Source organism: Thermobia domestica, chromosome 7, assembly GCF_964235325.1.
Source record: "Thermobia domestica chromosome 7, izTheDome1.hap1.1, whole genome shotgun sequence".
Lineage (NCBI taxonomy): Eukaryota > Metazoa > Arthropoda > Insecta > Zygentoma > Lepismatidae > Thermobia > Thermobia domestica.
In genome coordinates, this window is record NC_137460.1 from 176,995,464 (window position 1) to 177,012,091 (window position 16,628).

The window sequence follows — 16,628 nt, forward strand, 5'->3', positions numbered from 1 at the left end:
TCCTTCTTGTCTGATGGTCACTTGAAAACTCTCTCGAGTTCACAACTCTTTTTGTCCACCTACCTTTCCTTCCTCGTTTTTGGTAGCGTCATTTCTTCCGCTTACAATTACATTTTCAGAATTACCTCATAACTTGCAGTAGAAAGTGTTTGTTATTGCCTTGACACATTGCTACATAACATAAGTTATATTTCTTATTAAAAGAATGTTTTATCTAGACATAGTTTTGAATTGTTACGAGACTTCCTTAATTTCTTTACACGTGTGAACGACCTAACAGCACCAGATTTTGAATTGAGTTTTTATTTGCATTTAAAATATGAAAGTTTACAAAATATTAATGTCAAAATTAATAAAATATTATTTGCCCTTTACCAAATCACTTCAGTCATATTACATTCCTCTTCGCTTGGATATTCGGCATCTCCGATGTCTAGGGTGAGTTCGCCAATAGTCGACCGCTGAAAAAAAAATCTTACTTCTAAGCACTTATAAAGCGTGATGATTTCATAGTATTTGACAAAAGTGAATTATTTGCTTTATTTGGGTTCTTTTGTACCATGCCGTGTGTTAACTGCTCACTTTTGAAATTTTGCAATGATATAAAAATAGATTTTACGAAAACTCATAAAAATTCCCACTTGTCGACCGTCATCACTCAGTAGTCGACCGCATTCATGCTATTAGTCGACCGCGCGCAATTTCTATCGTTTCTATCACGTAGAAGTAATGGATTGCCTTAGGTGATATTTCGAAATTGTATTATTCGCGAAATTTGAACTTGACAAAACGATTGTATAGATTTTATTTAATTTTCATTAAGGCTTTCTCCTTAATGAAGTACGAAGGTCTTCTTCACTAACATTTGGCTGAGTGGAAGTACTCTCTGTGCTTTTACATACACTCTTGATGCATTTTGTGTAGTCAACAGCGTCCGGATTAAAAGGATACAGTCCACATTTGCGAAACCCATTCTTTATTGTTGACGGTGTTGCTGCTGTTGCTAGGACCTCTGCAATAAGTGGTGCAAACTGAACTCTTGTAATAGAAGATAAATTATTTTCCGTTAGATAGCTGCGAACAACGAATTTCCAATTTGTTTTTAACGCCTTAAAGACGGATACCTCGCATGGTTGCAAGATGTGTGTTGCATGAGGGTACAGGGCATACAATATGATCTCGTTGTTGTCACAAAATTTGCTTACTTCATAAGTTAAGTGAGTTTTGTGACCATCGATGAAAAGTATTACAGGCTTAGGTACATCGTGATCTAATAGCCATTTATTGAAACCATTGGCGATCCACTCAAAGAATGTCTCACTAATCATCCAGCCAGATTCGGATCATCCTATCACAATCGAAGAGGGAATATTGGACACAATATCTCTGGGTACTCGCGATTGTATGGATCAACGATCATTGGAGCAACGGTTTCTCCCGAAGCACTAAATGTTCCTAGAAAAGTAAGGGTTTCCTTTTCCTTATCTTGAGCCTCATAAATATTCTTCGAGCTTTTTGGTCCCAAAATTTTTCCAGATGATGGGCACAACTGAAAAGAAGATTCGTCCGCGTTAAAAATTCTACGTGGATCTTCTAGAATGGAAAGATTGTTGGTACTGGTAAGGTAGGTTTTAAGATCATGAAACCACGAACGTATATATTCTTCTTTTACGAAACTTCGACAGACATTTATAGGCTCAGCTGTCCTCACTGCAATATTTGGATGTCTCTTCAAGAAAGATGCATACCATTTCTACCCAGGTCTCTTGTTTTTAAATGGTGTTTTGCGTTTGTCGTCTACAACTATTTTCTGTACTGAATTTAAGAGGTCATGCTTCTTTCTGGGGAAACCACGTTGAGAAAGTTCAATAAGCCAGTTTGCAAGGGCTTCTTCTTCTGTTTCACTGAGATAAGTACAGCGTCCCATCTTCCCAGTTGTTTCTGGTACCCGTCCATGTAATTTGTCTAAAACTGTTGTCTTTGGCACACCAAACCTTTTACAGGCTTCACGAACTGAAAGTTGTTTTGTTCTTACAGCTTCTAAGGCGCACTGCATATCAAATTCCGAATAGCGGAAAAATTTTCTTTTATATCCCGGAGCCATGCTATGTCAAAAATACATAAAATTTAAAATGCTTCGCCATATTTCTAACAACAAAATGCATTGCTATATTATAAAGCAGAAGTAATCAAGAATATATTAACAAAAGTTGTTTTTCAATATTGATAATCTTAATATTTCAGTGTTCTTCCCGAAAGCAGGTTCTGACCTGAAAAAAACCTGAGCCGAGTGAATCGATATTTTTTATTGCCATTAATCGGATGATGATGACTCCCAAGGACGTGAGACCTAGAGTTTAACGTGAGCTCCGAACCAATTGTATTCCCATGGAAAATTGAACCCAGGACTTTATTACAAAGCAGCATACTTTAACACTTACTTGAATTTTGTTGAATTTATTTACAGTGGCTCACAAAATTGATCGTACAGTTGGCGCTTTGAGACAAATGAATAGAAATAACCTCTTTTACATGGTTTATATTACAAGAAACTGAAATATATTATGTTAAGGGGTCTTATAAACAAAATATATTTATTTCATTCCTGTACACAAAATCAGACCTTGAACGTAGAAACAAAACACGTTCATACACAAACTTAAGAGTCACAAAATTATTCGTACACCTTGTCCATTTACAAATTTGGAAGGTTCAGTAGCGAGTTGCGAACCCGTTTCTTCCTATTACCTCGGTTAGTCTGTTTAGCATTGATTGTACCAACTTCTTTGTAATACTAGGTGTAATCTTGAGCCACTCTTCTTTCAGGAACGTCTTCAGTTCTGTCAGGTTATTCGGTTGGCACTGCTGCACATTCTTCTGTAATTCCCACTATAGATTTTCTATGAGATTGAGATCTGGTGATTGAGGAGGGGTTGCAAGAGTCTTTGGTGTGTTGTACAATAGCCATGAGTGCACAATATGAGCGGTATGCTTAGGGTCGTTGTCCTGCTGAAATCTGTAGAACTGTCCAAGTCCTAAGTTTTCTAGACTAGACTTCAAGTTCGTCTTCAATATTTTGAGATATGCAAATTTGTCCATTGTTCCCTCAATAGTGTAGATTTCCTACACCAGAAGCTGCCATGCAGCACCAAACCATGACTGATCCTCCTCCATGTTTTACTGTTGGTCTAGTGTGTTCCTTCTTAAATTCTGTATTAGGTTTCATCAAATAATTTTGTGTCCATCGGATCCATATAGGTTAAATTTGCTCTCATCACTAAATATTAAGCTATTCCAAAAGTCTTCGGAGCATTGCTTATGTTCCAGAGCAAATTGAAGCCTTTTGTGTTGATTCGTCTTTTTAATATAGGGCTTCTTCCTAGGAACTCGGGCATTGAATCCAGCTTTTATTAAAGTTCTTCTCACTGTTTCCATGGAAAGGGGTCTCCCAATGGATGATACCACTTCTGTTGTCAGTTTGGATACACTTTTACGAGGATTCTTTTTATTTTTAAAATGATTCTTCGTTCGTCTCTTTCACTCATTATAGATTTTCTTCCTCAACCAACTTTATTTCTTATCCTGCCCTCGTACTTGAATCTGTTGACAACTGCCTAGATGGTTGAATGTGTTCTTCCCGTTACTTTTGCTATAGTTCTTTAAGATTTGCCCTCCATGGCTAGTTTAATAATTAATTTACATTTAGAATGTGTAGTTTCACTTTTTGGTGCCATTGTACTGCATTTTCTTCGTGTTGCACTCACCTTAAATATGTAGAAGGACGTGGATAACCTACTAGTACAGTGACTCACTCCTTCAGCTTTGTTTGTTTCCACCCCTTCCCCTTCAGCACGAGCTAAATGTAAAGTGTACGATCAATTTTGTGACTGTCTTTTGTTCATGGATCTGGAGAATCCACCAATAACTGTAGACACGGAGGACAAGAAGGTGCAATACTCATACAAGTGGGTCTCATAAACATCAGTTCCACCTCAGTAACTGCAATCATGTAGACTTTATGACAAGTAATTAATTTACGTGTTCATTTTTAGAAATTAGTAGGGTGTACGATCAATTTTGTGAGCCACTGTATGTCCTTTAAGCATTTGTGGCACAGGACGGGATAGGGGAGGGAGAAGGATGAGGAAAGGTGTCGGCCAGAGCCTATTATGTAGGTAACATCATGACATGCGCCTGGTATAACTGATAAAACCCCTAAGAAACCTGTCAGAAGGGCCGGCATTGGGGTTTCAACCCGCACATCTCTCCATTCCCAATTCGTAATCCAGCAGGCTAGGCACTGGACAACGTGTCTGGTACATGCCTCCAAGAAATTATTATTATTTCTCTCATTCAGGGAGACGTAGTAGACGTACAGGAAACCATTCTTGTTCTCGTTTGTTTGCTTATTTCTTTGTTTATTATGGTTTAACGTCCCTTCTTAGCATCGAGACTATGTAAAGACGTGGACCTACAGTTTATAGTAATATTCCAACCGCTTTAATTCGTTCTATGCTCTCCCGCTTCGAATTGAACCCGGGACACAGAGCACCAAAGGCACGGGTGCTACCCATTAGACCAGCGAGGAGGGCTTCTTGTTCTCGTGTAAAAAAAAAAAAAAAAAAAAAAAAAAAACAACTTGGTTTCACATTGAAATAGTAGATCGTCATAAAAAGAAACTTTCAACTAAGTTACTGAACAAATTCCAGTCAGCAAAACGCGAAACATAGTATGAAACAGTGCGGTCGACAGGTGGCAAGAAATATTCCAATAGTCGACCAACACGAGAAACAGGCGGTCGATTTTTAGAATATGTTACGAAATCAAAAATTTTATAGATGCATGTTGAAAAACAGACCTTAATACCAAACAGGAAATAATTTGAAGCAATTTGGCGCCTTCTCAAATAATCCAATAATCGACCACCCTTGGTCGACAATTGGTTTGCATGGGAAAGAAAAAATGCCAAATTCCGACCACATTTTAAAATGTATTTTTTAATATAATACTTTCCAGATATTGACAAATTATACTGTACAGCTTCTAGAATAACTTAGTTTTGTAACAAAAACATTTCTTACCTCACGTACTATCTATATCCTCAGAAAAACGAAAAATAACAGGTGCAGAAGATTTCCATTACACGCTGTCGTAAACTGTGCACCTGAGTCGTAATTCTACAGATACGTCGAAATTTATCGGTGAAAGACGACCAGCTGGCCAAGGGAGAGGGAAACAATGATTGTCATTGGTGGTATATGATGCAAGCTTTATCGTGAATTACTTTCCGCTCCAAAAGACCATTAGATATATTTTATATACACAATAGTAAGCAAAAATGGTCGACTATTGGATGGCGGTCGACTATTGGCGAACTCACCCTATATAAATATTAAAGAAAATCAAAGTAACACCAAACCATAAATAAATTGAATATATGTATAAGACATTTTGTTAAAATAAAATCTGTTTGTAGCAAGCTGAAATGAATGAGTGATACAACACTGCTTAGTTCAAGATAATCATATCAAAAATAAAAATGAAGTCGTTATGATTGCGTTTGCATATTAGTCACAAATATATGCATGCGTCCTTGCAATGTCATAGGTAAAGAAAAATCTCCACACAGCAAAACAGAAATATAGGCCAGTTTTAGATTGTTTGTGTTTTGTGATGGAGTGAATTGTATGTTTTCGAGATTTATTCGCTGATATTTTGGTAAGTATGTCTTATTATCATTATACAAAACAAAAAAATCGCTCGTTTTTTTTAAACACTGATTTCGTATTATGTGAATTTGCACTAATATTCATAACTGCACTACACTGAAAAAGTTGTGAATATATATATATATATATATATATATATATATATATATATATATATGTGTGTGTGTGTGTGTGTGTGTGTGTGTGTGTGTGTGGATATTATGATAAAAAAGGCCTTGTGTCCATCTTAAACACAAACTAAATACAACTTTCTTACAAGGCTGTCTACAATCTTTATTATAAATTAACTAGAAATGTTACAGAATCGGACCAAAAATTTGATTTTAAAAACTGGAATTTTTCTTTCAAAGAAAATAATAGTCTGTCTTTGGATTTGCTTTGCAAATCATGTTATGACTATTATTTGATTACTTCAGTAAAATAACCTAGGTCTCTATATCATCATATTACAATAATATTTTTTTCGTATAAAGGTACATTTCATACATTATTCGTTTGCACGTGCTTAAAGTTTCTTCATTTTGTGAATGTAATTTCATATTTATATTCGATAACTCCCAATTAATTGTAAATAATTTTATAGATAAAAATATGATAATGAGAGGCGACAGTACAACACTTGTAATAGATATTAATAGCAATGACATTGGGTCATTAGAAATTTGTAAAGACGGAGTGTAAGCATTTACAGTTATATTTTCTATTTGCTGCACTAAAGATTCCAACTTATTCAAAAAAGTATCCATATGAGGAGAAAATGGAGGATAAGTGATGTTAGGCAATAAAATTTTGTGAGTTAAATTTAAAGTGCGTCGGAAGTCAAGAATTGGATCGGCTATTGTTATGGACTCAAAATCTTCGTACACGAAAAATGAAGCATTTTCATGATTGACGTTGACACTGCTATAGGCTGGTTTTCCGTGTATCCTTTTAATTAGGTGACCATTTATACTTGTGAAGAGAATTATTCCCAAAGGAGTATGCTTGAAAATAAACTTAGCATTTATTTCTTTAGTTTGCATTTCACAGAATTCTGTAGTTATGAAACAATAAGTTGATAAACATTTCGCTTTAGGTAAGATCGACATTTGATTAGTGTAGCAAAGAAACAAGAAGGAAATCTAATGACACTAATCTTTTTCCATTAAGGGAAGACAATCTTGATATAAGGATGTGGATTTGGATTGCTGAAGCGGGCTTTGGGAAAACGGCGTGTCACTAATGTGGAAGGACTTTGGAAAGCTGTGCAAATGGAATGGGACAAGATTCCCCTCTTAGTTCTTCAGAGAAGCCTATTACAGTGGAAATTACGTTGTCGAGCTATTGTTAGGAACCAAGGGAAACACGTCGAGCACTTACGGACCTGGCGACATGGATTCTTCTAAATTTTTAGGTAAGTCGAAATTGGCCAAATGTAGACTGAACAACCTCTATAGCAACTGAATGTTTCTTGACATAAAGAACAACTTAAAATTTGCCATGAAACTCTACGTATGTAGCTTACAAAATAAGCAGCCCATCTGTTTTTGTTTTCGTTTGCTGCATTGCCTCCTTGTGATGTGCTACATATATTAGGGATTTTCTCAATCCTTTTATAGTTATTCGTAAAATATTTGAACCACCTTCCCCCTGATGATCGCATTTCATTAAAAGTATAATTGCAAAACCTCATTAGATGCTCTATTTTTGGCATAAATTTTGAACTCCCCTATCCACTTAGACTGTAAATAAATAAGTGGAAATTTTGATATTATGTAAATGACCGACTTTCCTCTTTCAGCAATGGAATATACGAAAGCCTTGAAACATGTTCCTTTTTTTTTTTCTTTTTTTTGTAAGAGTTCATATTTGGAATTCACATTTTTATCTTAAAGACTCTCACACACTGCACTGTGTGAATAAATAAAGTGAAATGTTACAATAATAAAAAGTATTTCCCTTTTCCCACCTTAGAAGTGGACTATTCGGAAACACTAAAGCTAATATTTGTATTTAAGAGTTTACATTCGGAATTTCACATCTCCAATTTAAGCGAATCCTCACGTTGAACACTTTCTCAATATATACAAGGTTATAAATTAAGTATCGCTGTTTAGAGAAATCTGGAGACGTAACCACTTGATAGAATGCAACCAAACCTGGTAGTAGTACATTTGAGAACATGCAGAAGCGATTGATGTAGAGAAAAAAAATTAGATATACTCTTTCTTTATGAATTTTTATTGATTTTCTTCGTAGAGTCCTTATTATAGATCTGTACCCTTTCCCACCAATTTTCTCAGTCGGTAAAACATTTTATAATTACAAATAAATTTACAGCCGTTATCCTTATTTGTACTAGACTTTAAAATACAGCATTCCCTTCACGCGTTTGTATAGAAAAAAAAAACATGGCGATCACCATGGTAACGGAAAGGAAATGACATCACTATTTCAGTCTATTGGACTGAAATGCCCGCTCGAGTTCGTTGCGAGCCCGCAGCAGACTTTCCTGCTCGTCTGAACTGGTTGATCTGTGACGTCCGTGCGAGTCTGCTGTGGGCCCGCAGCAGACTTTTCTGCTCGTCTAAACCGAGCTTTATCCTTTTGTGCTTTGTCGCTAATAGAACTTGGAATATTAATTAATAGAACAATCTACCTGAAACTTTAGACTTGAACTTTCTTTTTGCTTGTAGAATTGGCTCGAGTAACTTCTTTTCTGATATGATTCTTCCATGTTCTTTTTTCTTCTTTAATTAGGCTTTCTTTATTGAAACCATGACTTACGTATAGAAGAGAAATATTAGTTAGAGGTCTACACGGGCTCGGGCCGAGCCCGCGGGCTTAAACCCTACCCGGCCCGTGTGCCGGTCTCGGGCCGTAAATTTTTAAATATATATCCATATTTCTAGGACCTTTTTGGGCCTAATTTTCTAAATATACTGTAGCGTTCACCTCCGGTGCTTGGGGTCCCTGATTCGATCCCAGCTCGTGCCGTGTGGACTTTGTGGTGGACAAACACCGTGCTCGTAGGTTTTCTTGCGGTTCTCCCGTTTCTTCATTCCACAATTTCACTCATCTCTCGTCACCGTCTTCTTTAGCCTAACCGGCATAACCGTGGGACGTAAAAAATGATTTCATTTCATTTCTAAATATACTGTACAGCGGGGGACACTTCTAAATGGTACAGCCATATGGAGATTTGCGGCTAAGGTGTACCATTTAGAAGTGTCCCCCGCTGTACAACGATATATATTGCACCGTTCTTTCTGGAGAAGTGTTAGAGCATAACTGCAAAATTAAACCTCTAATCGCTGTAAATAAAAATAGAATTTTGCGTTAATTATTAAATTTCTGTAATTCGGGCTTATTTCGGGCTCATTTGATGACCACACAACCTTGGGCTGGGCTCGGGCCTAAATGCTAAAACATATTTCGGACTCGGGTCGGACCTCACATTGAAAATTCACGGGCCGGGCAAGGGCTAAAATTTCCTGCCCGTGCAGACCTCTAATATCAGTAGTGGTGGTGAATATTAAACAATACTACTGTAATCCCATTACTGCTAGTGGTTAACCACACATAACACACAGTTTTCGGAGCACCATGTCCTTCCCGTACATAAAGTTCCGTACCAGATATAACTTCAGCGAATCAGAGAAGTTCATAAGGCAAATTTCATTAATAAAAAGAAGTGGCTTAGATTCTTTATCAATCGTGGATTCAATTAAATTCACATCCTATTATAGAACAGAAACTATCAGTCTGTGAGTGATATTAATACACACACTTCAAAACATTTGAGAGTTACGGGCTGCATAGATATCTAGGCGAAAATATTTATGTATTTTTAATCCTACAGTCTCTTCAACAACAACATACCGCCAGCCTCTTCATGCTAATGTGCAATGGTACACAGTCAGCAGGGTTGCCAACTGTCCCGATTCTGTCGGGACTGTGCCGATTTCTGATTTATTTGTCCCGCGTCCCAACCGGACATTCGTCGGGACGCATCTTGTACCGATTTACCGCTTTTCAAAGTTAATTAATATTTCACTGGGCCATTTTTACAAAGGAATAACTTTTTTTTTTACACGCACAGTTTTATGTATAGAATCAATTTAACAAATGTGTGTTTTAATTGACTCATGTTGCGGACAAATGTTCGGAACCGCTGTTTTATCGACTTAATAAGAGCTAAGCTACTACTTTAAACTTGGACATGTCTTGTGCTGACTTTATCTCAACTTATAAGAGCAACAAGAAATTGATCAAGGCTACTAGGAGTACCGAAAAGTACATCTAAAAAAATGCTAAATTATGCAGGAAGAACACAAAGTTTCTCATTGCATTTTAAATTTAAATTTACCAAAGAAAACACTTGTTTAGTTCATTGTTTCAGTCATTATTTAAAGGAACTTATTTGTTTGTCATAAAAACCAAACATTCTATATAGTTCTCTTTTTAAACATTGTTTATGTTAAATAAATTACAATTGTTTTCATTTCAATTTGTTGTATGATGATAGCCAAAGAATAAGACTTGATTTTAGTAATACTTTTTGTCAGTAATTCCTTAACAATGTAATGCACTTATTTGTGATTAGAAAACACTATTTATTTTTCTTTGTTTATATTAAATAAATTGCAGTTGTTTTGGTTTGAATTTGTTGCATTGCTTGTACCTAGTGATGAGCAGTGGGTAGGAAAATAAAAAAGTAAGGTGCCGCATTCATTCAGATTCGTATTATTCAGTTGATTATTTACATTGTTTTCAATGGCTCGCCGTACGTGTATTTGTCTCCGGTGGGGAACTTCAACAGCGATTGTCTCGTCCCGATTTTTTCCTAAGAGGAGTTGGAACCCTGACAGTCAGGCAGAGATGTGCATCTACGCGTAAAAAACGATAGTTTACGTTTACGTGTCAACTATGCGTAGACAATGTAAACAACGTAGACTATGTAGAATATGTCAACAACACGTAATTTAATATGGCATCGTGGACAATAAAGGAGCTTTATTTTGTCGTTACCTTGCGAAATTGCGTACAAAATAAAATGCCTAGACCAGCGAATAGTAACTTTCGAATACTTAGTTTCGTCTTGATGAAAAAAAAAATGAAATATATTATGCATTTTGTAAAATATGCAAGAAAAAATTGGCAAATACAGCAGATTCAAGACTGAAAGCCCATAGGTGAGAATTAGTTTTGTAAATTTCATTATAAAAGCAGTGCTCGAAGTCGAAAATCTAAGGAAGTGGTATGTGCAGAGCAGAGTAAACACACAGATTAGATAATTCCCTCTACTTTTTATATTTTAGTCGTTTCCCAAATCTTTCGCTGCACCGAAGCAAAACAACTGAATGAAGAAATATGAAGAAACGAGCAACAAAATTGTTCCTTACATTTGATAGTGGTTGTCTACATACTCTACACGGGAAAAGGTGTAATGTAGATTACGTATAGATTACAGTAGACAATCGCGTAGACGTAAAATTATAGTTTACGGCACATCACTGCAGTCAGGCTAATAGTTGTCGATTGCTGTGTATCTCCTACCTGAGTCCACAGTCTGTAGCTAGCATGCAAGCAATTGGCAGACGAGCCAAAGGCTTGGAGGAATAAATGTTTCTTTTTATATATAAAATCAAAGTGTGTAATTTTAACTTGACATATTTCCAGCGAGTTGGACACAGTATCCCAATCCCAAACAGACGTTAATTATCTTTATGGCCAGATATTCCCGAACATCTGCTTATGTGGCTGCTCGAAGAGGTTACACTTGATAGTAATATGAGTATTTTATATTTTTTGAACATCCTTTAAAATATATCCTGGATGTTCTTCTTCGTACCCTATACCGGTATCACTACAACCTATCATTCTTTATATTTCATGTATCCATGATCTTCCACTTGGTGTTCTTAAATTCATATTTATATTTATTGGTAGCTTTGCCACCTTACTTATGATAATATTTTAATTGTATGACAATCATTCCTGAATTCGTTAAGGTGATATGTTCATTTATGTTTCACATTCATTTCAAATAATTCTACCAGTAATAGAATTCATATATTTACTTCCTTAACGGGTTATGTTATGTAGCTTCCGATTGTGTTTCTGCTGCTGTCTATTCATCTACTTGTAATTAATAGTATTTCGGTAAAAGCTGTTATCATTAATTGATATAACAGACTACGCTGTTTGCCTGATGCAATCGACAGCAGAACATAAAACTTCTTCAACTGAGTTGAAAGTATAAATTTCGAAGTCTACGGCCCAGGAGACCCGGGATTCGGTTTTCGGTGGGAGCTCATGTGGTTCTTATCCCACATTAAGATGTGGTTCCACGTTTTATATAACCTTGATGTTGAAAGGGACTTTAAACCCCAATCCATCCAACTAAATGTCGCGTTCTGTAGACAAGCGATCGAGTCAAAGTTATGTGAACAGTCCATTGAGCCAAAAATGACATGAGTTCAGCTGAATCTACCAAAACCAAGTGAATACCCCCAGTCTTTGAAATATACACAAGGAAGGTCAGGGCTATTGAGCACATACGCCTATGTAATTGAAATGGAGACACGTTCAAGATAAACATTTAGAGATAAACTTCCTTGTCATTATTTCCAAATCTCTGACTTCCGTATGAACAAACACATTTCTTGACGTCTTTTCAAATCATGTAGTGTTCTTATTTGTATACAATTCATGTGACAAAGCACACAATGCTTTGTGGGAAACCTGAAGAGTAGAAAAGAAATGTCGAGGAAAGATACTTAGTTTCCAAGAATTACGTACTGTGGTTGCACTTTCATACTACTAATGACAGAAGCTCTGAAGGGAATTTCAAACGATCATAGTACGATTTCAGTGGAAACTCTATTACTGAATGTGTTTCCTGTTTTCATGCCAAGAATAAACTCATTGTATGTTGCTCATATACTGAGTCTTATTTGTAAGCATCGAAGTAGCGTACATATTGGAAATGACTTTTAACATAAATATACGCATAGTAAATGACATTTGTGTTAAAATACATTTCCATTATCAATCTGAGTAGCATGAATGTGCAAACTTTTCCTTTCGTTCAGATGTTAAGAATCTATTCATTTACACGCTATACATCTGCATTAGTGTACAGTTATATTCCCTCGTTTCTAAATAGTTAACGGTCTCACTTTTGACAATGCCACAGAAAACTTCGATGGTGAAAATAGATGTTAAATTAAAAGAAACGAGAAAGAAAGAAGTATTGTTTCAAAAACTTGTTAGTCTGTCCATATTGTTCTGCTAGTGACTAGGGTTGGCATTCGTCCCGAAAAATCCGGGACTGTCATGGAATCGAGATATGCGTCAGGGCGCCCGGAAAATATTTCTCGGGGCGCTTAAATGTCCCGGATTTCAGCGGAGAAAGGAAGGGAGTATTATAGTTTGCTTTTTTCAGAGGATTAGGTATATAATTATTCTCTTCAACTTTTGAGTATGTCAATTCAAAAGTTGAGAAAAAAAACTTGAATACATAAAATATGGATTTAGTTAAGTTCATGATTTAACTAGTTTGACATTGAACGAAGCATTCGTTTTATTGAGCCAGGGACAGAAGGTTTCACTGCTCAATCTTTTTGCTATCTTTAGTACCCTGTTTCAATCTGAATTTTGCTTCTGAAATATTTTAATCAACAATCCCTGACCGACATTTTTGGTAATTTTCCTCTGACCATTCAAGAAGAAAAATATATTGTTTTAATTAATTTTTTAAAAGAAAGGTACAACACGAGCAGACAAAACGTGTGAGTGGAAACATACCTTGAATGAGCTAAAACAGACTCTGAAAGCCACAAAACATAACAGACCCTGACGAATTAAAAAAAAATGCTTACCAGGGAGGAGGGGGTAAATCATCTGTTTACGATTGCTTAACTAGGGAGGAGAAGGTCTACTAAAATTACTAAAAATATGATTACGTAAAAATACTTGAACAATTCTAATCTAATGGGAGAAAGGAAATTAGCATATAACACTTCTTTTCATTTTATGCATTTCAAAGATTCTCGTAATTTAGCACTTGCCATTTTTGAAATATGGCAACCCTAGTTAGTGACCCACATGAGGGAAATTTTTGCGTTTGTACTAGCTGAAGTGTCCGGCTTCTTACGAAATGAATAATGTTTATGCACAATATTTGAAGATAAAGAATCGAGTGGAATATATAACGACGCCGAACGCGTTAGGTGTTGCTACTTGTAAATTCCAGAGCCTCTTCACATGCACATTCTTGACTAAACTTGGGCTTAAATATCGTCAGATCTTACCACCAATCAGCTTAGTGACACCGAAAACTATGAACTCTACACTAATTTCGGTTAATGTGGATATTTTATTTTTTACCCTTTCATACCCCTCTTATTTCGATAGGGATTCAACTTGTACTTAGACGGCATCGGAAGTGTCACTATTCATTTCAGCAACCCGAAAACTATAGATTCAACACTAATATCGATCAGTGTCAATTATTTTTACATTTCGCCCTCTTTCCAGTCAATAGGGGAGCTTACTGCCTGAGTATTTTTTCTACATTGTAAGTCATAATGTGTAAGTCAACCTATTTTTTAAAAAACGAGTATACACACCGAGTTTCATCTTCCCAACATAAGAAATTCGTGCCATACTATTAAAAATTTATATAAATTTCAAACTATCTCCTCTCTTTAAAACCATTTTCTTCCCTCCTTAGGATACAAAAAAAAAAATATATCTTCACTCCTATCATCAACTAATAACCCAGATGACAAAGCCAGGCTGTTAGCTGTCTCTTCCTCCAAAAACGGAGCATGGCTTCAAGCCCTACCTTCTCACACACTCGGCCTACACCTTTCTAATGAGAGCTTTCGTATTGCTACAGCTCTGCGCTTAGGTGCTAATATTTGTGAGCCTCACTTTTGTCCTGCTTGCAACGCATATGTTGATAATAAAGGATCGCATGGCCTTTCATGTAAAAAAAAGTGCGGGAAGACAATCTCGACATCATATTGTAAACGACATTATTTGTAGAGCTCTCGTTTCAGCGGGAGTTCCTTCAATAAAAGAACCAAATGGTTGTTGCCGCTCTGATGGTAAAAGGCCTGATGGCATGACCTTGGTACCGTGGAAAAATGGAAAAGCACTAGTCTGGGATTTCACATGTTCCGATACGTTTGCTCCTTCCAACTTACCCCATTCTTCAATTCAGGCAGGTCTCATCGCCGCTCACAGAGAATCAGACAAAAGACTAAAATACTCAAACCTATTGGACAAATGTTGGTTTGTAACAGTAGCAATAGAAACCAGTGGGTCTTGGGGTCACGAAGGATCTAATTTCATTAATGAAGTTGGTCATCGAATAGCAATCAAAACTGGTGACCCCCGAGCTACTGCATTTCTTTTCCAACGTATCAGCATCGCCATCCAGCGCGGGAATGTGTCATCGATCTTAGGCACATTACCTCCTGGTAAAGAACTGGACGAGATTTTTCTTCTATAACACACAATAAGACGGAAGGAGACATATCCGAGGAGGCTGACAACCATGAAGAATGTTTTGAATCCAGTTTGGATAAATATACATTGTTGGAAGTCATGGCTAATACCGGTAAATTTGGGAGTGGTAGCAACATTATCTACAGATTTTAGCCTACTTTGTTACTCAAAATCGTTAAAGACCCGAATGATATTGTTTATTTGTTCGATGTTTATTTTGGGACAAATATGATAGCTACAGATAATCTATGTATTCTTAGATGTGCTTATAAGGAAGAAATCAAAATTTTCTGCTGGTTAACGTCTGTAGAAGATAACGTTAAGTTATTGAAACTGTTATGACTTATTTTAATTCTAACAAAAAAAATGTATATAGCACATAGTCTCTTCGGTAAATTTACTTTGAAGCATGCCAAGTCAATGATGTTGGTTTGTATACTGGTCAAACAAATGCACAAACGTTCATTTCAAAAAATACTAGTACAGTCAATAATTTCGTGGACTGGACGCTAGTGGTATACTACAGCTGATAATTGATATCCTGGAGGAACACTGGAAGTTTATCTCTCGACCCAGCAAGAAGCAGGTCTGTGCATATAGTGTAATCAGACATACTGTTTCTGTTGTGAAAGGATTTGATTGTTCCGGGGTGGACTTGGAGAATATCGCAGTGTGAGGAACGGGCAAACAGCAAGTTCTGCAGAAAACTAGGCAAATCCGCTGCAGGAACGTTGCAGATGAACAGGCAAGTGTAGAGTGACAACGCTCTGGGCCGCAGTAATGTGTTTAAGTATCATTAACGGTTTACGGAGGGAAGAAGCAGTTTAGAGGATGATAAATGTACTGGTCGACCAACAATAGTCCGAACAGAACGCAAGATCAAAGAGGTTGAAATTGTTGTGCGCGCTAACTGTTCCCAATCGTTAGGTGACATCGCAGCAGCAGTACGGATCAGCCATGTACGTGCCACAACATTCTGACGGATGACTTGAACATGTCGCGTGTCACGCAGCACCGTGTTCCACGCATTCTGACACAATACCAACGATTAGAAGTGTCGACGTTGATGATACGTTCCTGAACTGGATAATAACAGGAGATAAAACATGGCGTCCCCTCACCGATCCGCAACTAACGAGACAAGCAGCCACCTGGAAATCGCTATCATCTCCAAAACGCAAGAACCCGAGACAAGATAAGTCAAAAGAAAAAATGATGCTTGAACTATTTAGAAGGTCAGTGTGGATCCGTTCTTTTACGGGGAAGAAAATAAAAATCACCAGTTAGGAACAGGGTTTTTCGTTCACAAACGAATATTACCAGCAATTAAACGGGTTGAATTTGTTACTGACAGACTTTCTTTTATTACTCTTAACAGACAGTGGTGTAATATTATTA

At 36.6% G+C, this 16,628-nt stretch overlaps 1 protein-coding gene across 1 annotated transcript; it reads right to left on the bottom strand.

Moving 5' to 3' along the window:
* Positions 1–818: 818 nt before the first annotated feature.
* Positions 819–1,328, bottom strand: LOC145689423 (uncharacterized). The gene has a single exon (XM_081763581.1). The coding sequence runs from the start codon at positions 1,326–1,328 to the stop codon at positions 819–821; it is 510 nt and encodes a 169-aa protein (XP_081619707.1).
* Between the last annotated feature and the right edge of the window lie 15,300 nt (positions 1,329–16,628).